Raw genomic sequence first — 25,364 nt, 5'->3', positions numbered from 1 at the left:
GCTCATACATGCGGATCTCTCTCGACCTTCCATCTGGCCTAACAAATGCCACAAGAGCAATGAATCTTATAGATGCCTGGTTTTTCCATGGAATATGATGTGGCAGTTTGGTGGATGTATGAATCTTGATATTTTTTGTAAAGGTAGAAAATCCGCTTTTAGGTTGTACTCGTGAAGCATCATAACCACTTTGTCCATGACATTTTTGATGTATGGCAGAATGATTGCATTCTTGAAATCTTGTTTAATTAAGGGAGTTGTCAGAGCTGTATTAAGAATTTTTTTGATCATCTCGGGTTCAAAACAATTAAGTGCGAGGTTCTGTGCTAGGTAATGCAGTTCTTCATTTCTTTTAATTGGTGTGCTATATTTATTGTATGCCCTGTCTCGCAAAGAATAAACTCTTTATATTAATATGTGGTCTCAATACCAAAAAATATCAATAATATATTCTTTGGAAAGTACAAATATCAAACTCAAGGTTTTTTTAAACAAAACCCACCTGGTTTTGCCGGCCTGGTTGACTGAGTGGTCAGCGTATCCCCTCTCCAGCCAAAAGGCTGCGGGTTCGAATCCCATGGTGGGCATGGATGTTTGTGATTGTTTGTGGAAATACTAGTGGTGGTGGCGGGCAGTAGATGGCGTTGGTGTGGTTAGTTGTGGTTGGTGGAGAGAGAGAGAGAGATGTAGAGTAGATGTTCTCCCTCATTGAGTCTTTGGACTCCCTGGGGGGGGGGGGGTGTCACGTAATAATAATAAGAAGAAATGTGACATTTTTCTCTGGGTACCCTAAATAATTCTGAAGTTTATTCTACAACACTGCTTCTGTTTATCCAAAATGGCTTGATGAACTTTTCCCCCACTGCTGTTCATTATACCTACATTGAAAATTTATTATCTTTTAGCTCATCACTAAAACTAGATGTTCACTATCTCCTCAGATCAGATTAGATACATAAGACTTCTTTTTTATCTTACAAATTAATAATGTGGCACATGAGTTGAAGAGATCTACTCCATTATTTAATGAATGATGCAAAACTAGGAAGGACTATGGAACATTAGTACAAATCATCTTTTTTTTTAATATTTCCAAATTCACTGTAATATTTCATTGAAGAGACTGTACTTCATATTATATGTCTGCTTCACTGAAAGAAATGAAGAGGAAAAAGAACTTGGGTTATTGTAATTAAGATGACAGCAATATAGCATTGCTACAATGATGAAGATACAAGTCAATAATTTAGGCAGAAGGGGAGAAAAAAAAAGAATGATAGTAATTTTGGTATCGGGACTGTGGAGTGTTATCTGTTGGATTGAGGTGTGGTGTATCTGAATAATGCACTTCAGAAAGTACGTAGGAGAGGAAAAGAGATAACATGATTAGAATATTAAAGGGGATGGGGGTATTCATACATGGATAGAACAGGAAATAATCCCTGGAAGTTGCTTAAAAGCATTTGAATAAGGAATATGTAATTTGCAAAGAGAATTGTAGTTAAGTGAAATTCATGCCAGAGGAGGTATTCTGCTTTGAATTAACAACAGTGGATTAGATTAAGGTGGGGTACAATGGTCATTGTAATGATTATAGTGAATTTCTTGTATTGAGTCTAATGGTTATGTAAGATTAATATATTAACTGCATTGTTTTATATCACAATTTAGACACATAATGTATGATTTGGTTTGTATGTTAAAAATAAATTTACTTTTTGTCTTTTTTTTTTTCTTTCTAATTCTTGTTTCCTTAGATTTTTATAATAGGATTAATATCAGACAGAAAATATCAACATTTCCGGCCTGTGATGGATTTATACATTAAGGATAATTTCAGTGCAACACTCGCCTACCAGTAAGTATATAAACATTACTTTATTATTTCACTATGTGAATTGGTTTTTCAGAAATTCCTTAGAATTAAAATAATGAGATTAGTACACTCTAGGTTATTTTGATTTAATACTATGCATATAAATTTAATAGATATTTATTTATTCGAACACTTACTCTTTAAGTAATAAATCAGTTATTAATTAATCTGTTTACAAAGCCAGCATTTTGCAAATGTTTCAAGATGCATTTTGAAAAGTTGGCATTACTCCACATAATGTGATCTTAATGTTCATTTCCCTCTCACATTGTTATTGTCATATCATTACTTGCTTCCTACTCACTTTTTTTTAGATAAGGTACAAAGTGTTTGTATCATTGTGAAGTGATCCAAATACCATATACCTTGACTTTGTTCCTTCTTTTATTAGTTAAGAAAATATGTCAGCTCAATTATGGAAAAGTGTTTTTTTTTAATTATAATTTATGAGATTATAGGATCTTTAATATGAGATGAGGTAAGCATTATGATAAGCTTTTTCTTTACTGACCATTTATTTTATTTACATTTTTTTTTTAATTTATGAAAAACACTTTTAGCTATGTGTATTAAATAAAGCTGCCAGAAAGCTTCCCATTCCCTTAACATACGCAAATATATAATAATAAAATAACAAAGTAGGAAGTTTTTTTTTTTTTGTAACAACTTCTCTCACATTATTTATATAATATATATCATTATCATCAGCCATTGTTTGATCCACTGCTGTATAAAGGCATTTCCAAGATTACCCCAAACTATCTGTCCATGGCTCTCCTTTCCCATGTCACTCCTGCAAATCTGATAATATCATCAATCCGCCATGATTTAGGTTGGTGTCATGGTAATTTGTTTCCTTCGTGGAATCCAAACCAGTGCTTCTTTTGTCCATCGTTGATCTTGTCTTCGAGCAATATGCCCAGCCCATTGCCATTTCAGATGTTTCACTTTTGCTATGATATCAGAGACTTTGGTTTGATTTCTTATCCACGTATTCCTTTTGTGATCCAGTCTTGTGATACCAAGCATACTTCTTTCCATACTAAATTGTGTTGTTCTTAATTTTTGAATTTCCTTTGCATTTAGTGTCCATGTTTCACAGCCATATGTCAATACAGTAAGAATACATTTGTTAAAAACTTTCCTCTTCAGGCATAATGGTAGTTGGCTTTTGAATATTGAATGTAATTTTCCAAATGCTTTCCACCCTAGCATCATTCATCTTTTAATTTCATTGATGATATTTTGTTCCATTGATATCTGTTGTCCTAAGTTTATGTTATGATCTACTTGATTAATTTCTTCATTATTGAATTTTATTATTTCTGGTTGGACATAACTATTGAACATAACTTTGCTCTTCTTTAGGTTTATCTTTAGGCCAGCTGTTTTGCTAGCAATTTGGAGTTCATGGATGCGAGTCTGTAATTCATGAGCAGCAGTAAAGATAATTATGTCATCTGCAAAGCATAAATGGCTTAAATATCTTCCATTTACCTTTAGACCTTTCCCTTCCCAATCAAGAAGTTTGAATATTTCTTCTAGGCATGCTGTGAATAATTTTGGAGATATTGTGTCATCCTGTCTTATACCTCTCTGTATTTCCACAGTAGACATGTTGCCATTGAAATGAGTTGCTGCTGTGGCATTGGTGTATGCTGATTTGATGGTCCTGATATGGCTCCTCCACTTGTTGGTTTTGTAATGCTTTAAGTATTGCACAAGTTTTTACTGAATCAAAGGCTTTCTCATAATCGATAAAACCAAGACATAATGGTAACTGATATTCATTACACCGTTCAATAATCTGTTGTACAACTTGAATATGGTCAATTGTACTAAAGCCACTTCAAAAGCCTGCCTGTTCTTTTGGTTGTACTAGGTCTAGAGTTGTACAAAACCTATGAACTAAGACTTTTTGTAAACACTTTGTAAACCACTGATAGTAGACTGGCGGGTCAGTAGTTCATTAAGAGTATATATATATATATATATATATATGTTATTATTCTTTAGCTTCTTTCTATCCACTGCTTATAATCCTCCTCCTTAATTTTCCAGTTCTGTCTGTTTTTAGTCATCCACCATCTCATGTCAAATCCTTATAGATCATCCCTCCATCTTGTTCTTTGACAGCCTTTCCTTTTCTTGGTATCCAGTCAGCACTTCATTTTGTTCACCTTTCATCTGGCAGCTACTAATATGGCCAGTCCATCTCCATTTATATGCTTTACAACAATTCACAATATCTTCTACTCCGGTCATCTCTCTAATTTCTCTAATTCTAGTAATTCTTATTCAGTCCCCTTTTTTTATTATGTGAATCATTCTTCTCTCCAAGGCCCTTTGGACCACATGCAACTCATCTTCCTGTTTTTTAGTTGTTGCCCTTGTCTCACTTCTATAGGTAAACACTTTGAATAATGCATATATTAAAAAGCTGAGGAATGAGGATGATTTCCCTAGATTCTACGATTTTTCTCTCCAATTCATCATGGCAATGAAAGATGTTGGTAGATCTGTCCCAGCGAATTGTATGACTTGGGTTTTCGTCATAAGGATCAGCCGAGAAAAGGATATGGCTTGATAAGACACTGGCTCGCTGTCTCTTGTAAGCAATGTCCCTCATGTGTTCCTCCATACGTAATTCAATAGATTTGTCTGTTTGGCCAAAATAAGGAATATCACAATCACACCATATTTTGTACAGACCTGGATATTTAAGATGATGATTACATGGTTTTGGGTGGCTTATTAAGGAGCAGATTTTTGGAAGTGGAGTGAACAGAGTTCTGATATTTATTTTCTTAGAACCTTGGCTAATTTTTGTGAAACTGAACTTATGTAAGGAATAGATATATTGCCTTTAAATGTATTTATTTCTTCTGTGTGATGACTAGGAGGATTAAGAAGGAATTTTTCAATAATTCTTTTAGAATATCCATTAAATATGAAAGTAGTTTTGAGATAGTTGATTTCTTTTTGAAGTTCATTTGGATCATCAAGAAGAGAGCGAGCTCTATGTCCCAAGGTAGAAATTATTTCAAGTTTTTGGGGAGGGAAGTGATAGGACTGACTATGAAGATATCTGTTGGTATGTGTAGGCTTTTTATACATCGAAATTTTAAGTTTAACAGAAGAGCGGGTCAGTTTTACATCTAGAAAAGGCAAGGAACTATCAGTTTCAAGCTTTCCTGTGAACTTTATACTTGGATGTCGACTATTGAGATGTTCCAGGAAATCAATTAGGGTAAAGAAAATAGTAATCTTGATATTCTTCTAAAAGTGCTAGCAGTGGCAATCTTTGGTGAACACCCCATGGGAATAGCTGTTCCACTAAAACAAGGTAGATGGAATGAAGATGAATGAAAATAGCAGGTTCAGTTAGTTAGTAACACATTGTTAAAGAAATTGAGCATCTGTTGCTCCTATGGCTGTAGGTTTGACTTTAATGAAAGGGAGGACAGAGGACTTATGGATATTATTTCTGGAAATAACCATGGAAGAGACATAAGTAAACTGACTATCTGTGAGACTCTGAGTAGAGAGGGTCTATGTGAGAACATCAAAAATTTTTGCGAGGTCTTAAATGCAGAAGCAAAAAAAAAAAAATGTGAGAGCTGTATTGGACAGATTTGTGATTTATAGAGAGTTAGTAGCAGGATAGAGGAAAAGTAACAATTTCAACAAAAAGAAGATGCTGAGTTTTTTGTAAGCCAAGGTTTTTGTACAAGTGATATGATCATGCCAGGAAAAGCTAGAAGTAAGTATTCAGAGAAGAAGAGATCTCTAATCTTGATTGTTTAGCATTGTCAAAGAAAAGGAAAGAAAAACTAACAGCATTTTTGTAAGATAAAAGACATAATTATGTTTTGAAAGCATCAAACATGACAAAATGCTATAACCCTATTGAAATATGGGGTGATGATCCATGCTTAGGGCACTGATAGTTGATCTTTAAGCTTGAAATGTTGTATCAGCAAGGTTTGTCATATATATGTGTGTGGGAGGAAAGGAAAGTGCTATCATCAGCAAAACTGTGAATAAGGTTAGTGAGTGAAGTTGAAATAACAGTGATGTTAGTGAAATAACAGTTGAGTGATGTAAGTGAATTGATTTACTGTGGATCTTGACTAGCAAAATCCATATTGGTGGCCACTGATTACTTGACAATTTTCCAGATTATTGAAGTTTGCCATTGTCAGACCTTCTCCAATATTTTAGACAGCACTGATGTAAGAGCAGTAGGGCTATGGTTGGATGGTATATGCTTGTCTCCTTTTCTTCAAATCAGCTGTATATGAAGTGGATGCTGGCTAAGTGTAATATACTATAGAGATGATAAAGGATAGGTATTAGTTCAAGAGCACATCTCTTCAATTACAGTTGTTGTGTTACCATAAGGACCAAAGCTTTATTATATTGCTCTTATATTATATTCAAGTTGTTCAATATTCTTCTTATGACTTTTAGCAGAAGGTGGCGGTAGGCATGTGATGTTGTAAAGTTGGAGGTAACTTCCTTTAGTCGTCTATGCAGAAGTTGGATGCGAAGAGTGATGCCAAGAGGTCAGCTTTATTTTTAAGTGATGCTGTAATACTGTTGAGTGAAAGAGAGAGAGAGAGGTAGGATCATAGATGGAAAGAAATTCTGCCTAGTAGCTCTAGCAAGAGACCAGAAGGCACAACTGCCATCGACTCAGGTAGTAAATTTTCTACATTAAGTCCTTTTACAATCGGACTTAGCACTGTTAATGATTGTTTTATAAGTATTTTGAGCTTTAATATAGGCTGTGTACGAATGTAGAGTTTTTTTACCTCAAGCCACTTACAATATACTTTTTTTTTTTCTTGGACTACCTTGGCATGCCTCTTGAAAAACCTTTGCTAGGAATACTAGGTGGGATTTTGAACAAAGTGGGGAATGAAGACCCTCATTCCAACAGATATAATTTCTGCCATATTATCATTAATAAGTATCAGTATCTGGAGAACAGAAGCAGTGGTATGACCATGAAAGGAGGAGTCTAACACACATATTCTCACTTGGTATTGTATTGCCAAAAGATATGAGGTTGTGAGTGGCTGAGGGAATGGCATTAAGACTGGTCCCTATTGCCTAACTCTAATGCTATTAGAATATTTGAGATTGACCAAATCCCCCACCCATCAAAACACACTTTTTTTTATTATTTTTTTTTTTAATGAAATGGAATTAACAAGAATTAAAATGAAGGCCATAGCAACCAAGGCAAAAGTTGGCATGCTATCTTGAATATGATATCTCCTCAGACTAATGATGTAATTGACTCAAACTCAGATGCTAGATCATTTCTAGATAATGCATCTATCATGCCTCTCCTTGAGCCCATTAACAAACAAGATGCTCACAACTGACACTGGCAACCAATTCTATTCATTCACAACTCTTCAAGTGAAAAATCTTGTCCTTACACCTTTAATAATCACATCTTTATTCACCTTCCAGAGAAATGACCTCTTGTCCTGCCCTCTATCCAAGTGCTGAAACCTTTCACCTGTGTCAATATTCTTTCCTCATAGGGAACATTCCACAGACCACTCACCACAATCTTGGTTCCTCTCCTCTGAATCTTCTCCACCATTTCCTCATCCCCAAGAAACCTGGGAGACCAGACCTGAGCACAGTAATCCCATTTTTAAGGCTTTATAAAACGGAATGATAACTCCCTTATCTCTGCTTGTTAGTGTGTTCATTAACCAAATTATCTTATGAGCTACTTTAGCAGCCTCAGCAATATTCCATCTAAACTTCAACACTATATTTCCTGAAATCATATATTTCCTATATTTCCTTACATATATTTTCTGGAGTATAATTCCATTAATGTGGTATATAGCATATAATTGATTTATCCCAATGCATAATTTTACATTTCTCCACATTAAACTAACACCCCTTATCTCTTGCCCATATTGACTGCCTATTTAAATCATCCTGTAAGTTAATCAAGATGAATCTCCATTCATCTTGATTAACTATTACGCTATCTAATTTTGCATCATCAGCAAACAACTGAAGATTTCCTTTCAGGTTATTTCCTATATAATTTTTTGAACAAATTAAACAGTAGTGGTCCTAGAACAGAACCTTGTGGCACACCAGTAGCCACCTGCTTACTCCTGGGTTTTGTTCCTCCATATACCAGTTTTTGATGATCTGTCCAGCAGCCAGCCTGTTATCCACATAACCATTGTCATATCCATCCCTCATTTGTTCTAATATGCATAACAGAGTTCCACATGGTATTTTGTCAAAATGGCTTTGCAAAATCCAGCAGTAAGCATGGCAGAATCATCATGTAGTTAATTCCTTTATCCAACTGAAATGTCACTCTATTATAAAAAGTGAGTAAATTACTAAGGCATGACCAACCCTTCAGAAAACCTTGTTGCAACTCATAGAGTATTCATATTCTTATCCACCCATTCTTGAATTCTCTTTTTCGACCAATTTTTCAAGTACTTATATCACCACTCCTGAGATACTGATTGGTCTATAATTTGCTATTGCAGCTTAGAACCTCCCTTATTATCATCATCATCACAAACCATGGGCTCACTGCCCATTGATGTCCGATGCCTGCTTCACCATCTTCTTCCACCTTTCTTTGTCCAGTGCACAGTGTCGCAGTTTTTGTACACCCATTCCACACCAGTCTTTTATATCGTCTATCCATTCTCTGTGTGGTCTACCTCTTCTGTTTAAACCATCCAAAATACCAACCATAAATGTCTTTATCTTCCGTCCTCACTCATTCTACAGATGTGTCCAAATAATTGCAGCTTCCATTTTATAATCTTCTGCATTAGATTGTGTTTTGGTTGTTTCTTCTGATAAAGCTCTTCATTGGTGATTTTCTGTACCCATCCTATTCTTAGAATCTTCCTGTAACAAGTTCTTTCAAATGCCAAAATTCGTTTTCTTGATTCCTTATTTATTACCCACGTTTCAGATCCATACAGTACACTGCTGAAGATGCATGTTTCTTTTCAGTACTCTTAGTTTTGTTTGCAGGCAGATCACTTTACTTTTCCAGATGTTATCCATGGCCATCAGATTTGTTCTTCCCTTTGCAATCCTGATCTTTATTTTTTTTTTTACAGTCCAAGTCATATGTCAGTTTACTTCCCAAATATGTGAATTGTTTTACATTTTCTATATCAGTTCTATCCACTTGTATCTTTTGTTTCATGTTCTTCTCACCAAATACCATTGTCTTTGTTTTTTCCAAGTTCATAACAAGTCCAAATCTCTTCCCTTCCTCATTTAACAGTTTCAGTGTTTTTTTTGTAGTTCTCTTTCGTCTTCTTCAATAATAACAATGTCATCTGCAGATCTCAGATTGTTAATTCTCATTCCATGTACAGATATTCCTTTGACATCTTCCTTCAGTTTGTCCATTGCTCTTTCTAAATGTGTGATGAAAATGCATGGTGATATTGGGTCTCCCTGTCTAGTACCTCTGCTTGTTTTAAACCATTTCCCCAAATTCATCACCTATTCTAATTGCTGCAACTGCATTCTGATTAACATCTTTTAATATAGCTATTTTTTTTATCAATTCCATAGGATTCCAGAACCGCTAATGTCACTTTCTGGTCAATACTGTCAAATGCTGTCTGAAAATCAACAAAGCAAGTATATATGTTTTTGTTTTTTTCTCCTAGCTTTCTCTGCTATTAACCTCATTGTCAAAATCTGTTGAATTGTAATTCTATCCTTCCTAAATCCTGCTTGCTCGTCTGCAAGGTATGCTTCCAATTGTGTTCTCAATCTTTCTGTCAATATGATCATCATCACTTTACCAAGGTGACTTATCAAGGCATTTGTTCTATAATTTTTACATTCTAGCTTATTTCCTTTCTTGTATAATGTTACTAATATTGATTTCACCCACTCCTCTGACATTTTCCCTTCTTTCCATACCATATTACATAGTTGGTGCATTTCTGTAACCATACTTTCACCACCATATTTAATCATTTCTCCAGTAATGTTATAATTACCAGGACTCTTGTTGTGTTTTAGCTGTTCTATTGCTTTTTCTACCTTTCCTCTTAAAATGTCCATAACATGCTCATTATCTGGTGGTGATATCTGCTTCAATTCTTCAGTCAGTTTCCCAATGCTATCTGAATCTAGTTTTTCTTCATATAACTCACTACAGTATCTTGTCCATTGCTATACAATTTTTTCTTTATTCATCAATATTTTGCCTTTTTCATCTTTAATTGTGGTCTGTTTTGGTTACCACTTTCTACTAATGGTTCTGATCATTTTGTATACCTCCCTTGTTTTATGCTCTCCATAGTACTGTTTTATATTGTTGCATTGGGCTTCTAACCATTTCATCTTATCCATTCTGACTGCTTTTTTCACCCCATTACACTTTCTTCTATATTGCTCTTCTGTGTGTGTTCTGATGTATCCCATCTTATCCTCAACATTCTTTTCTCCTGTACTAACTTCAGTGTTTCTCATCTAATCCATTTCTTCTTGATCTTCTCTTCTTCTGGTACTGTGTCTTCAACTGCATCTTCTATCGCCTTCATTACTCTTTTCACTCTTAAATTCAAGTTTTTTTCTTTCTCCACACTTTTAAGTTTCTCTTCTAACACTGTTCTGTACCTTCTCTCCTATTTCTGCTTCACTTATTTGTGCTGTATCTCTTATATTCTGATGTTGGGGTTTATATTTCTTTTTTAATTTCAACTTGATGTTTGCAATCACTAAACTATGGTCTGAGTCTATATCCGCTCCTTGAAAAGTTCGACATTGCTGTACTGATGTTATCCATCTTCTTTTAATCATAATCATTTCAATCATGTTTTTGGTTTTCCCATCATTTGATCGCCACGTCCATTTTCTGCACTCCTTTTGTTGGAATCTTGTGTTACAGATCATCATCTCGTGGTCCACAGCAAATTCTACAATTTTTCCCCTCGTTCATTTCTTTCTCTGAAACCATATTTTCCCATGACTCTTTCCCAACCATCATTATCTATTCCAACTTTGGCATTCCATTCTCCTTCAATAATTAGCACATCTTGCTTTGGTATTGTTTCTATTGTCTCTGTCAGATCTTTATAGAATAATTCAATATCCTCATGTGGGTGCATATATCTGGGTTATTGATATGTTGAATGGTTTTGCCTAAAATCTTGCTACTATGATTCGTTCATTTACTGGTTTGTAGCCTAACAGTGCCTCTCGAGTTCTTTTGCTAAGAAGGAAGCCAACTCCTGCTTTGTGCATGGTGTCATGTCCTGACCATATTACTTCGCATCCATTGATCTCTCCAGATGATGTCCATCTCATCTCTGCCAATCCTAGTATATCCCACCGATATCTCTTCATTTTCTCACGAAGTAGTTCTAATTTTCCTGACATCCAGAGTGCCTGCACATTCCACGTTCCTACTTATAACAGTTCTGTTAGTTTCAGTTTCTGTTTCCTTTCAGTATCCCACTTTTCGATCCAACCCTGATCACTCAATTGGTATTGTGGGCCTTGTTTATCCAGGCAACGCCTGAGCCGGCATGTTGTAGCTGTTGATTTTATAGGCATCAGATAACAATCGTGTTTTTTTCTTTACTGTCAGAGCATCGACACTCATCTGACCGACCCTCCTCCTTTATTCAGGCTTGGGACTCGCATGAAACCCCTAAGGATCTCATTGCGGAGGGAATTATTTTGTCCTGTTTTCAATGCTATCAGAACTGAGACCTTAAATTAAAGAACCTAGTCAGAGGCATTGTCAGTTTTCTTCCACAGCCAATATTCCATCTAATCCCACAGTTGTATTTACATTGAGATTCTGCAATATCTTAAAAACCTCTAATTTATCTACTTCTGTTCCCAAGTTTATTTAGTCATCAGTTCCTGCCACATATGTCACAGTCTTGTCATAGTGATCACTTAGTAACTCAACCATTTTATCTGCTTCTGTCACCTCGCTACCATCAGTGCTCATTAAATTTATTCTTCCATAGTCATTCTTCCTCTTGCCATGTAATGAAAGAAAACCTTTGGGATTTCCTCTAGCCTGCTCAGCTAGATTCTTCTAGCTGAACAGGCTAAAGATTCTGATTTTGCTTTCCATATTATGCTGGCCACCTTTCTCTTCATATACTCTCCACAACAATTTCTTTTTTTTTGCAGCTCATGCTTAATGATACCACTCATCCATCTGTCTCCTACCTGATTTATACCCTCTATTTGTTTGTAGAGTTTTCCTTTCCAAATAGCTGAATTCATGGTGAACTGTAACAAGCCTAAGATATTAAGTGAAATTTGGCTTGACCTATCAGAGGTTGAAACACTGCAGTAGTTGACATAACTGACCATTATGTCACTACTGTGGAGCGTGAGGTTTTCTGTACTGTATTTTAAGCGCATGATTATTTACTTGGGAAGAGGCATTTGAACTATTCTGGTGGAGCACTTTGACTAAGTGTTTGGCTAATTTGTAGTTAGATGAATCCTTGCCATCCACAGTTTGAATTAATGGCACATTTTGTTTGTGGATTTTAGTCAGTCCTTATATTCAAGGCAAGGGTACTTGGAATTATTGAGTTTTAATTTATATTTCATTTCTACAGATTTATCTGTGATAATGAACTAGGACTGTTTTTTTTTCGAAAGGAAAACTCTTTAACTTGATAGAGGGCACAGTTCCCACCCCACTGACAAGTACTTTATGAAGACATTTCAAGAGAAATCTTTAAAACTATCTACACTGACTGTCAGAGATGCACAACCATTTGGATGTGCATCTCTGACACACCATTCTAACACATTTGAACAGCCATGACCCTAGGATCTAACCCCTACTTTATAAAAGAAAACATTTTGCTGTCTTAAATACCTTATTTACACCTCAACCTTGATGGATCCTTGGTGTTCACTATCTTCAAGACACCTCCACAGAGCTAGATACTCCACTCCCAGCAGTATGGCATTATGAACACTTTAGTTAACAGAATAACCACACCTAACCCTATCTGTTCTGATGATAAAACCCTTACTGCTGAACTTGACAACAACATATAAATTACTTTCTTCGTATGGCAACAGCAACTCTTACTGGATCAAAAAATATTAACACCTCATATCTGACCCACTATGGAAACATAGACTAATAAATCCATCACCTTCTGATATATCTGTGGTGTTTATGAAAAGTTGGCTGAAGTCCTGAAAATACACAATCTGTTGGTCAAAAGATTGTATATTATCAATCCCTGTAGAGTATACACTATCTACCAATAATTGCCTGGACACCCCTGTTATTTGAAGTTATAGAACATTCCAGGTTTGCTAATAACTTAAAAACTGGTGTACAGTTAGCAGGAAACAGTATTTCATTGTAGCAGTTGAACACTGGTGGTATGGCAACAAAATATGAACTCGGTGACTTCGAGAGAAGTATCATCATCATGGACTGTCACATTGGTAGCATGTCCATATGTGCCATTTCCACTCAACTTTAGCATTCAAAATCAGTTGGCGATGGTGATCAACAAGTGGAGACATTCTGGCATCACTAGTGCAGGAAAACACCCAGGGTGGCTGCTGAAAATGACTGAATGGGACAGGAGAGTGTTAAAATGGATGGCACACAAAACTGGCTACAATTGGCTAATACTGTACAAAAAGAACTCCATTTCTGGATTTCCATGGAAGAGCAGTGGCACACACTCCAAACAGTAGCAACCCAAACATCACAACAGGTGCATTCAGCTGATTTGGAGTGGGACCACTGGTCATCTGTGGTTCCATGAAGGCAGCTCAGTAAATTGATATTCTGGATAATCAGGTGCTGCCTACACTGTGGGGTTTTTATGGAATGGACTCGTTACTATCAAGACGACAATGCCCCATGGCACAAAGCTGTTGCTGTTATGGAATGTATGGAGAGATGGGTGTCAAACTAATGTCCTGGCTTGTGCAGAGTCCTGCTCTCAACTCCAGTGAACATCTGTGGGATGAATTGGAGCGGCGATTGAGGTCCAGATCAGCATGTCCTCAATCTGTTGTTGAACTCAGTGCTGCTTTGATGGAGGAATGGAGACAAATTTCACTTGATGTCTACTGCACATTGGTAGAAACCTCCCTCAAAGGGTGCAGAAAATAATCAAAGCCAAAAGTGGACATATTGTAGTTCGCCTGCTGTTCTCAATTGTAAATTGCTAAAGTGTCCAGACAATTATTGGTAAATAGTGTATATAGGATGCCAATAAATTGGCATCCTACTACCACTTTCCATTGCTTTTGTAGCCATGTAGAAATGGTGGTATGAAAGCAATTTATAGCACCAGATGTCAGAAGAACTGTTATAAGTTTGTTTCTAATCAATGGCTAGGGGAATTTTTTTCTAGGCCTTTTGTTAGCCATTTCCCAATTTAGTCAGTCTTTGACACAAGCAAGTTTGGTTTTTTCTTCCCAGGAGCATGCTTTTAACCCTGCAACTCAAGACAGCCATAGTAACTGCATTGTTTCAGACAATAATACATATTTAACCCTTTGCGCTCGTTTGACATCACAGGGATGACTAATGGCATGCCCTACAGATGGATTGCAATCTCTGGGATGATAATGGAGAATGGCAGCTTAGCTTGGGTTGCTACTGTACTGTGCATTCCTGACAGCTTGCCCACTGTTTCCCCATCAGAGAAGGAAAATGTCTTTTTATATTTTTTTAATGTTTTCTTTTGTATCAGATGTATGAATCATTCTCTCTCTTGAATAGTTTGCTAAAACCAGAAATAGAAATATTTCATTTAAAAATTGCCTGACTCTTTGTTAGTGCCACTTTAAAAATAAAAAAAAAAAAAAAAAAAAAAAAAAAAAAAAAAAACATCTCTTAGATAGCCTACATGTTACAGAGCAATTTGCATGCATCATCTGGGATGTAGACATGATGCAACAAGCTAGCAGCCAGTACCAATCTCTCATTTTATGGAGGATGACTTCAGACCTGTAGAACTAATCTGTTACACACGGGCACAGTGCAAAGGCTTACAGCTAAGAACTGTGAGATAGTGCCAGTTGCTGATTTCATAGATATCCAGGAAGGATGTTAAATGCTAAATGTAAAGATTGGCTGTCCATTGATAAGTATTGAAACAGCTTTGCCTGTTCCCTTTGGAAAATAAAAAGCATTACAGAATTTATTTTGATTTAATTTTATCTACTCTTCCAAAGACTAGTTATAATATGGAGATTTTCTCTTAAAATGCATTAGTCAGTTAACATTTTAATTAATATATCTTAAAATATATTAAGAAATTAATACATGTAGGTAAATAACATGACTTGTTATAATAATTAATTATTCAAAGAGATTTTTTGCTTTCAGTAAGCTCATGGTTGTTCTGAAGTATTATGTTGATAATGCCAACCAGAAAGAGGTCCAGGACACATTATTAAGAGCAATGAAATCAGTAGAATACATTTTCAAATTTATTGTCCGTTCTAGGCAGTTGTTTGCAGCGTAAGTATGAAAAGCTAGTTTCTTAATTATAATTTCTCTAAATTAAAAATAGTTTCTGTTTAAAACATCAACTGAAATTTTAACTGTGTTGTTTAATGGAATTTAAGCAAATATGGTTCTTTTTAGCACCACTTTTAGTGATTGCTATTTTGCTAATTTATTTGCAACTACACAAGCATAGCCAGTCTAATAAATTTATTAAACAAGATATTCGTATAACAAAGAAATACAAATAGGTGTAGGAAAGTAAAACATATGGTTGTAGTGAAAGTTCCTACACACAAAAGTTGATAAAACCATAGCACATTTGCTATCATAGTTGGACCAAGGATTTGATGACCCAGAAAGCTTTCCTTAGAAGCCAATACCAAAACCCATCCTAGTGAGGCCTTGGTTTTGTCCATGGTGGAAGGGATAGGGACCTTCCACTGATGGTACTATCTCTCTTGATTCTTCCTCGTTTTCTTGCCTTTTCTCCCTCTATTCTTCACTTCACTTTACTTCTCCTGAGCCATTTTTACTATACCACTGTCACTGGAATCCAAGGCCCACCTACCATGAAGTATGAATTATGGTAGATGGGCTACCATAATTCATACTGCATGAAGTACAGTGTGAATACAGGCTACTAATTCACAGTGAAATGCATCCAGAAAGAGGAATCCTCTTGGCCTCTGCTTTGACAAGATGTCCAGTCCTTCCTGGATGGACCAACCAAGATCAACTGGCTAGTGGGTTTGCCTCAAAGGGTCAAGAATCAGGGCCAAGGATTCCTGTGGTGCCAGTACAGCATCTGTGGTAGCCCTGCCTTTCCACTCCCCAGCACAATCATTGCTTGCAGCTCCATGGTGGATAGGAAGATCCTGCCACCAAACAAATAATCCTTTAAGCATGAATTCTTCATCCTCAGATTTTTCACTGTCCCTCACAAGGTCCCAACCAAGTACTAATACTTTAAATACATCACTTGATTACAGAAGTAAAAAACAAAAGACATCTGACAGCAGTGTAAATTTAGCAGTTTTTCTCATCATCCATGCAATAGCTGAAAAGCCAATAGGGAAAATATCAATGGGTGGAATACCAATTACAGTAACACTTCATGAAACACTAAATTCACTGAATGATATTAGAATGGGATCTCCTTGATGTTCTAGATGATGAGATATGTTCAGAGCTGAAAGATCAGAGTGGGACTAGTAGGAGGTGCATCTTTACACATAGGGATGGTCACCTGGTTCTGACCAGGAACATCACACTTACTTACTTTTGATACATCTAAGCCTCCAACATCTGCAAAAGCAGGTTATCTTAACTTTCCTGTTTGGCTGTGGATCTCTAATCCATTGAGATGCTTTAAATGTTAGAAATATAAACATACCCAAACTGTCTGTCATAGTTCTATTACCTGTGCCCAATGTAGTAGATATGTTCATGATAACAAATCTTGCTCTGCAAAGAAAGCTAAATGTGTCACCTGTTTGGGAGATCATCCAGCTTTTTCCAGTGTATGTCAGAATTGGAAGCATGAAAATGAAATTGATAAGATAAAAACAGAGGAAAATATATCGGGATGTAAAAAAGGAAGTATCCACCACCACACCTGACTAGAAATCCTCTTATGCTGAGAATGTGCCAGTTAAGAAAATTTCAACTGCAGCCCAAACTTGTATGTGTATTCCACCATCTGTAGTTTCACCATACCTGAAATTTATGATCGTGAATGCTTCTCTGTAAAGTCCATCAGTCACATGACCGGTTTCACTCTAGAAACATCTCCAACAATGGTCCAATTTGATGAGAATCCCACTTGACAAAAAATTTATGGAAAGGATATCGCATAAAGATCAACCACCAGATGCTCTCCACAGAAAAAAAACTTGGTACATTTCCATTTGTACCAAATTGTTTGGTATCCATAAAAAGTAAGTTAAACTTATCAAATGATCCCAACATATCAGATGATGTGCTAAACATTTATCCAAAGAGATGGGCAATGGCCATTCACATTTTCCAAAATCAATTGATAAATATAAACCTGCAAAAGGTAAGCCTTCAATCTCTCAGAAATCAGACAAGTCTACAAAGCCAGAACAATAGGAAAATTTTTACAGTGGGAACTATTGTGGATTTTGCAAGAATACCAGTGATATCAAGATTCTGCTGCAAAAACACAAACCATTCTGTTTCTGTCTGCAGAAACATATTAAAACCCAATGAGGACCACACTTTTTGGAATTTCAGTGTTGTTCATAAGGACAGAACTGGATATGATCCTGCAATTGGTGGAATAGCTATCCTCGTGGGCATTCATGTTCCTTTCCCTCATGTCCAGCTTAATGCTGCTCTGGAAACAGTAAAAATTCAGCTATTCTAGGGATTTCTTATTACAGTATGTTCAAAATATTTACCACTGGGTTATGAGTTAAATGAGGTGAAACTCCATAATATTATGTTGCAACTTCCTGAGCCCATACTTCTTATGTAGGACTTGGAGCACCATATTCTGTGAAGTAGTGGAAACAAATGGACGCGGTTTTATCATTGAACAAATGCTTGACAATCTTGACCTCTCTCTTCTTAATAATGGAGTCAGTACCTTTTTCCATACCTATCCACTTGTATTCTTCAACAGATCTTACGATCTGCTCCCTTTCCATTTTTCAGTGCTTGTTTGGGATGTTGAAGAGAACATCTATGGAAGCAATCTTTTTCCTGTTATTTGCTGCACCATCACAGAAACCATTTTCTAATACATGAATGCCCATTTGAAAAATGGGACAGACTGACTGGAGTGCTTTTTCCCATCTTGCAAACTATAATGCTGAAGCAATCAGTCAAACAACTATCAGTGAGCTGCAAAGTATATGACAGATTGTATTGTCCAGGCAGCAACAGTCACAATTCCAAAAACATCATCTCAATTTCCACTGTATCCAAAGCTTTAGTGGAATCCTGAATGCCAAGTAGTAATACCAGATCAATAATAGAGCTTGTAGTTTATTTCATAGCCACATTAATTCAAATAGCTTTTACACATGCTTGGGCTAAAGCATATTTGTGAGACATCAGAGTCAAAAGCAATCTTGGATTCAATTTACATCATTGATTAATCAATCAACCAGTGCAAAAATTGTATTATGGGATAAAATATGGAAAATGAAAGGTAGACACATACTATCCATTTGTCTACCTTAGACCATAATGGATGTGTTGTTGCTCATCCCAAAATTATTGTAGACACTTTGGTAAAAAGATTTTGCAAGAATCTCAGCAAAAGCTTCATATTATTCTTAATTTTTAATATTGAAAGAGCAACAAGAAAAACAGCAGATAAATTTTACTACCATTTGGTTTGAGCCATACATTCAGCATTTGCTAAGGAGGAACTTAAAAAAAAAAAAGAAGTCTTATCGTCTCATTCCAATGCAATAGGTCCTGATGGCAACATTATAAAATAATACAACATCTTCCATCATCTTCTATAGATCTCCTTCTCTTAATATACAGCAGAATACTTACATAGTATTCTGCTGTATATTAAGTTTCCAGATTCTTGGCATAAGTCAGTTGGCATTGCTATCCCAAAATCAGGATAACCAGTCTGAGCAACTATATGTATAAGATATTAGAGAAAATTATTAATGGCAGGCTTCTCTGGAATTTAGAAATCAGCAGTCTTTTCTCCAATACACACAATGATCCAGCTTTCAAAAGAAAGATAAAATACACCATTTGTCTACCCAGGAACAAAATGAATGTTTTGTTGCTAATCCCAAAGATATCGCAGATACATTGCAAAAAAATTTGCCAGTATCTGAGCAACAACTTCACGTCTTCCTGAATTTTTAATTTTTAAAAAGAAACCACAGCTAATATTTTCTACCAGTGTGCTAGAGCTGTACAATCTGCCATTCACTAAGGAAGTACTATAAAGAACTTTTTTGCTGTCTCACCCATGTGGCAGCATGTTCTGATGACATTCATTATGCAATGAAAAAACAATTTCGATCTCCTTCTCTTGCTCTACAACAGAATACTACAGAGGAAGTTTCCATACTCTGTCAATTGTCATTTCAATTCTAAAACCAAGAAAGGATCCAACAAAGGAAACAATTATTTGCCTATCTTTCTGACAAGCTGTCTTTGTAAGATATTGGAGAAAATGGTTAATGCCAGACTTCTCTGCTATTCAACAGTCTTCTCTCCAGTATTATGTAATAATGCCTACAAAGGTGATATTAAAACAAGAACATGTAATTTCAGCTCTTCTTTGACATGAGAAAAAAAAAAAGCTTATGGCATTTGCTGTGAAGATATGGTATGTTAAAAGACCTCTAGAAACGAGGGTGTCAGAGGTCATGTTCTTATATTCGTTAAAACTTCTCTCTAAGCAGATCTTCAAAGTCCGAGTTGGAAGTGCTCTTTCAAAGTTAGCTCAATCACTGAATAGCTTCCACCCACTGTAGACATTGTTCTGTATGCTGATAACATCACAATTTACTGTCACTGTTGTAACATGAAGATTACTGAAAGGCAACTTCAGTAAGCAATTGATCGTGTCTGTCCATGGTCTTTTGGTAATGGGTTCAGGTTTTCAGCAGAAAAAAGTGCAATGTACACTTCTGTTGAAAATGGACTATTCACCCATATTCTGTGTTGGGACAAGCTGTTATTCCAGTTGCAATTGAAGCCAAGTTCTTGGGACTCATCTTTTGACCAAAAGCTTACCTTTTTTGCACGTATTTCAGCTAAGAGAAAAGCAAGACAGCATTAAATCACCTTTGCCTATCTAATCTCTGTAGAGTAGATCAATCTTCATTGCTTTGTTTTTACCATGCACTTATATGTACAAAGTGAATTATAGTTTTCTTTTAGTAAGGAAATACCATGAATTTGTCATAATGAAAAGAATTGAATTATAAAAACAGAGGAAAACGCACATAAAAAATTTTATTAATGTAGAATTTTCGCTTGAGTATCATAGGCAACATTAGTATAAGATCACAGAATGACAATTAAACCACTTTTAAGTTATGGATCTAAGAGTTGGGTTAGAAATAAAGCACTTGATCAAAGACTAGAGCCACAGATTTGAGAGTTCTGAAAAAAATTAGGGGAGTGAACTGTTGGCATCGATGGCAGAATCATAATAAAAATGAAGATATTAGCATTCGAGAATGTGTCAGCAGAACTAATCTAAGGTGGTATGACCACTTAAATATGTCTAGATGGATTGATTCAGTCAGAAGTGCCTTAGAAGCATCATCTTCCTTATACCCTCTTTTACCTTGCGGTGTCGAGGGTCCATTGATCATCGGACCTCACTCCGTTTTTACAGGATAAGGTGGTCAGCCTTATGCCCTGGTGTATCCTATGGCCTGTAGTGTTGAGTTCTCAAGGCCAGTTTGCCTGCTTGCGGGATGAAAAACCCCAGAATAAACTGGGGAAAAAACCCTGCTGTCCACGCCCAAGACTGGCTAACTTGGCTATGGCTGAGGAAGATCCTTCAGCTCCTCAAGTCACCGACGGGAATCGAACCTAGGATACTCCTTCCCCAGGCATATGGTTGCGAAGCGCATAGCCACTAGGCTAACCGCGACAATATTGGAGTGCTCACAAGTAATAGATTGATTTGGAGGGAAATTTTGGATGGGAGATTAATAATAATGTATTTTGAATAATGAATTTTGAGGCTATATTGCTTAAATCAGCGTTTCTCAACCTTTCTAAGCCCAAGGACCAGTAAAATGCCTAAAACAATTCTATGGACCACTAAGTTATGGGGGGGGGGTCCGCCTGGGCAGCACTTTTTTGGTGTTTAAGAAATCTTGCCATATTATAAAACACCAACTGAGTGATGAAATAGACTTCAACAATGTCATCAACAACTTTGCGAACAGAAAAGCAAGAAAAATAACATTTTAGAATATTGGAATTAAAGTTTTACTTCAATTTTTAATTTATTTCCCTATACGTCATTTTGACTTTTTGTAATTTTTTTTAAAAACAAACCTATGTAGGAATTACCAACATTTCGAAAAAAACTGTGCCATTTATAACATAATAAATCTAAAAGCATGTTTTGAATACATATGGAAACATAATTAATTAAATTGGAAGTAAATGATTAAAAGTGTATCATCATTGAACAAAGTTTTAATTTTTATTAAATGAATAAATAATATGATATAATTATGTTACTACTTACTTTTAATGAGATGATTGAGCTTCTCGGCCCTTGCTAAGTTGCTGGATATCTGGCTCAATATTGATCAACTTCAGTCGAAGATTGTCACACACACTAAGACGATTTCTGTATTTTGTTTTTATTTGAAGGAGCGATGAAAATCCTTTCTCACAAAGATAGGTTGTAGAAAGCTGCATGACGATTTTCAATGCTGCTTCAGATAATTCAGGAAATTCACTTCTAACTGAAGGCGAGATCCAAAATCGAGCCAAACCAAGATCATGGAATTGCATTTTAAATCCACTGTCACTTAAAAGCTCAATTAACTGTTATTTTTTCGATAATGAAAGGTCGTTCTCGTGACTGCAAGCCTGAAATGGATCGCGAACCCACAGAAATTTCTTATAATAGTTATTCAGAAAATATGTTTCAAAATTCCATTTCAGATTTTTGAGGTGATCATAAACTTTTTCCAGAAACTCAGAATCAACAAAAATATCATTTTCCACTTAAAAGGATTCCAATGTTGGAAAAGGTGCAAACTTGTCTGTCTTTTACATAATTAATCCATAAAACCATTTTTTTCTCGAATGCCTTTATTTTGTTGTAGGCATCAAGAACAGTTAAAGAATTTCCCTGAAGAGAGAGATTTAGTTCATTTAATTTCGAAAAAATGTCTGAAAGATAGGATAGTGTTGATAACAATGCTTTGTCAACATGGAGTGATTGCAAAATCAGAATTACGTTCATTTACAAATAATAAAACTTCATCCCTTAATTGAAATAACCTTGTTAGTACTTTTCCCATGGAAAGCCAGCAAATTTCAGAATGAAGCAAAAGTTGTATATATTCACTGCCCATTTCATCGCAGAATACTGAAAATAACCTGTTATTTTATGGTCGAGCTTTAATAAAATTAACTAGCTTTACAGTTGTATAGCACAGTTTTAAATTCCGGTGGCATTCCTTTGGAGGCTAACGCTTCCCTATGTATGAAACAATGTACCCAGTTCATATCCAGAGCTGCTTCCTTGATCAACCCCACTCTGCCTGCCTGTAAGGGCGCGAGCTCCATTCGAACAGAAGCCAATACATTTTTCCCACTGAATCCCTTGGTGTATTATGAGATTATTGAGAGTGTGAAATATTTCTTCTCCAGTTGTTTGGGATGGCAAAGTTCTACAAACTACAAAACAGAATATCATGATTGTTGTTATCATGCACATATCTTACATAGCATATTAACTGCGCATCATTGGTAACATCAGTAGCCTCATCTATTTGTAACACATATTAAGAGCACTTCTTAACTCTTTCGATTAACTGAGATTCTACATCACCTGCCATGTCATTAATTCTGTGACCAACAGTGTCATTTGAAAGAGGAATCAGATCAACATCTTTTAGTAACTTGTTGCCAAACATAGTTATTACCACATCTTTTATAGTTGGAAGTAGCAAATTTTCCCCGATAGAATGAGGTTTCCCTGTTTTTGCTATGGGCAAACTTAAGAGATGCTTCCAGTGCCTTGCTATTAATGGAACCCATGGCCAAAACTATATCTTTCCCATGATTTAATGTCCCTAAGCATTGCTGAAAAAATTCAATTGGCTTATTTTTCACATCACATTGTTTAGTTTCTAAATGTCATTGGAGTTTCGCAGGTTTCATGCACTCGTTTGACAACACTTCATAACACAAAACACATGGAGGTTTCTGTTCACTTTCATCTCCACACCAAGTAAACCCAAATGGCAAATATGAACTGTTATATTTCCTACTGCATTTTTTCTTTGAACTTCTTGTTTCTTCTACTTTAATTGTATCAGATTTACTTGCCGTTACAACACATGTATCACAATTAGGGTTAGCATTATTTGTTCCATTTGCTTTTCTTTTCAAAGTCCTAGTTCTAAGCCACTTTTCCATTATTAAAAAACGTTTCCAAAAAATATATAATTATATAAATACTGGAGTTAACTCACGGCATACTTTGTCCAAGTATCACTTAGCACTTCTGGAGATATACTGAACCTTGGTTGAAGGAGGGAAACCTTCAATAATAAAAATCAATAAACAACAAGCAGTTGGTTGAAATGTGGATAACACATGTTCACTTCAAATCTGACAAAACAGTAAGGGAAGGTGGAAGCAATAAAACTGTATTGTTGTTTACTTCACCCCTCTTTTATTATTCGTCATTCAGTGGCAGAATGACGAATAATAAAAGAGGGGTGAAGTGAACAACGATATAGTTTTATTGCTTCCGCCTTTGAATATATTGACGCTATTTGTGTTTTTTTTTTGTCTCCATTTGATTTCAATAACTTTTACTTACTTATTCAATTATAATTTGTTTTGTTTGGATGATTAAAAATATATATTTATTTAATTAATTTGAGTCTCTTGCGGACCACCTGTCCCATCGTCGCAGACCACAGTTTGAGAAACACTGGCTTAAATAGCAAAATTTTAACACTGGACAATCCTCCATTTTTCGTTGATAGTTGAAGAAATTCATTTTTAACTTCTTGGTATCAGTTGGACAAAAAATTTCCATACGTTGACTATAAAATTGCTTTTCTTCAGCTTTGTAGCATCTGTAATTAATTATGTACAACTGAGCAAGGAAGATTATGGTTTTAAGGACTGTGGCTTTAGAAAAAAAGGAAAGTGACCCAATTTTCCTGTCTTCTGAGGTTTCATTATTTTAATATTAGGTAAGTAGGGAAATTAATTATTTCTCTTAGGTAAGTAATGAGGTTTTCTCTTAGGGATTAGCCCAAAAGGAATGCTTCCAAGATCTCAATTTCCAAAAAACTTTAAAATTTTGTCTTGTCAGCATTGGCAGTTTATCCACTGATTTTGCTAATTTTTTTTCCCAAAATACCAAAAAAAGATGTATATGGAATCACTATCCCTCAAAGTGTCTACTGCAACTTTGACATATGCTAATACCTTATTTTCCTTCATAGTAGAGAGAACTGTTATTCCTCACACTACACATGAATTGTTGACTTCCTTCAAGAAAGATTCAAGAACTAATGCAAACAGCAATGGACTAATGAGGCAACCTTGCTTGACTCCATTTTGAATTTTGACTAGGTCTAATAGGAACCCATTAACTGGGAAGCAGTTGAATTGGCATCATCAAATTCCTGCCATGTAACCTCAAGGGGTATACAGGATATGATAGTACTACATGAAAAATTTACATCATTACTAACTTCCTATGTACAATTTTCCTCCAGATCAGCCTGTTACTTGTCAGGACTCCAATATTATCAGATCTTATATTTCTGTCGTCTAAGGCACTTTGTACCATATCAATCCACCTATATCTTGGTCTTCCTCTGAGTTGTTATCCTGGCAGAGAACACTTGTTTTGCTAATCTTTCCTCGCCCATTCTGTTTAAATGACCATACCACCTGAGATTAGCTCTGCTAACGCATTCCTGGATGCTGACTATGTCAAGTTCTTTCCTAATATCCTCGTTTTTAATATGATATTGCCATTGATGCCATCTGTTCACACCTCTAATCTTTTTCAGGATTCTCATATCTGCGGTCTCCAGTCTTTGGTCAAGTGTTTTACTTCTGACCCAGCTCTCAGAGACATAAGTTAAAACTGGTTTGAGCACTGTCTTGTATAGCTAATTTAGTGTTCCAACTAATTTCTCTCTTATTCCATATGAATTTATTCAATTGACTTCCTACCATACCAGCTTTATTGATTCTGTTGTCTATTTCCATATTTAA

General features: G+C 35.7%; 1 protein-coding gene across 2 annotated transcripts in view; it reads left to right on the top strand.

Annotated features, from left to right (window-relative positions):
• mbc (dedicator of cytokinesis protein myoblast city) overlaps positions 1–25,364 on the top strand; it is a 643,249-nt gene that overhangs the window by 357,946 nt on the left and 259,939 nt on the right. For both annotated transcript variants that reach the window (XM_090391142.1, XM_090391141.1), the window contains exons 21-22: positions 1,758–1,858; positions 15,279–15,413. In XM_090391142.1, coding sequence (XP_090247268.1) covers positions 1,758–1,858; positions 15,279–15,413 — 236 coding nt within the window. The remainder of the gene's footprint in view (positions 1–1,757; positions 1,859–15,278; positions 15,414–25,364) is intronic.

The sequence above is a fragment of the Typopeltis vanoorti genome, chromosome 4, assembly GCF_054136105.1.
Source record: "Typopeltis vanoorti isolate ZY-2024b chromosome 4, IOZ_Tvanoo_1.0, whole genome shotgun sequence".
In the NCBI taxonomy this organism is placed as follows: Eukaryota; Metazoa; Arthropoda; class Arachnida; order Uropygi; family Thelyphonidae; genus Typopeltis; species Typopeltis vanoorti.
This window is presented reverse-complemented; position numbering and strand designations above follow the sequence as displayed.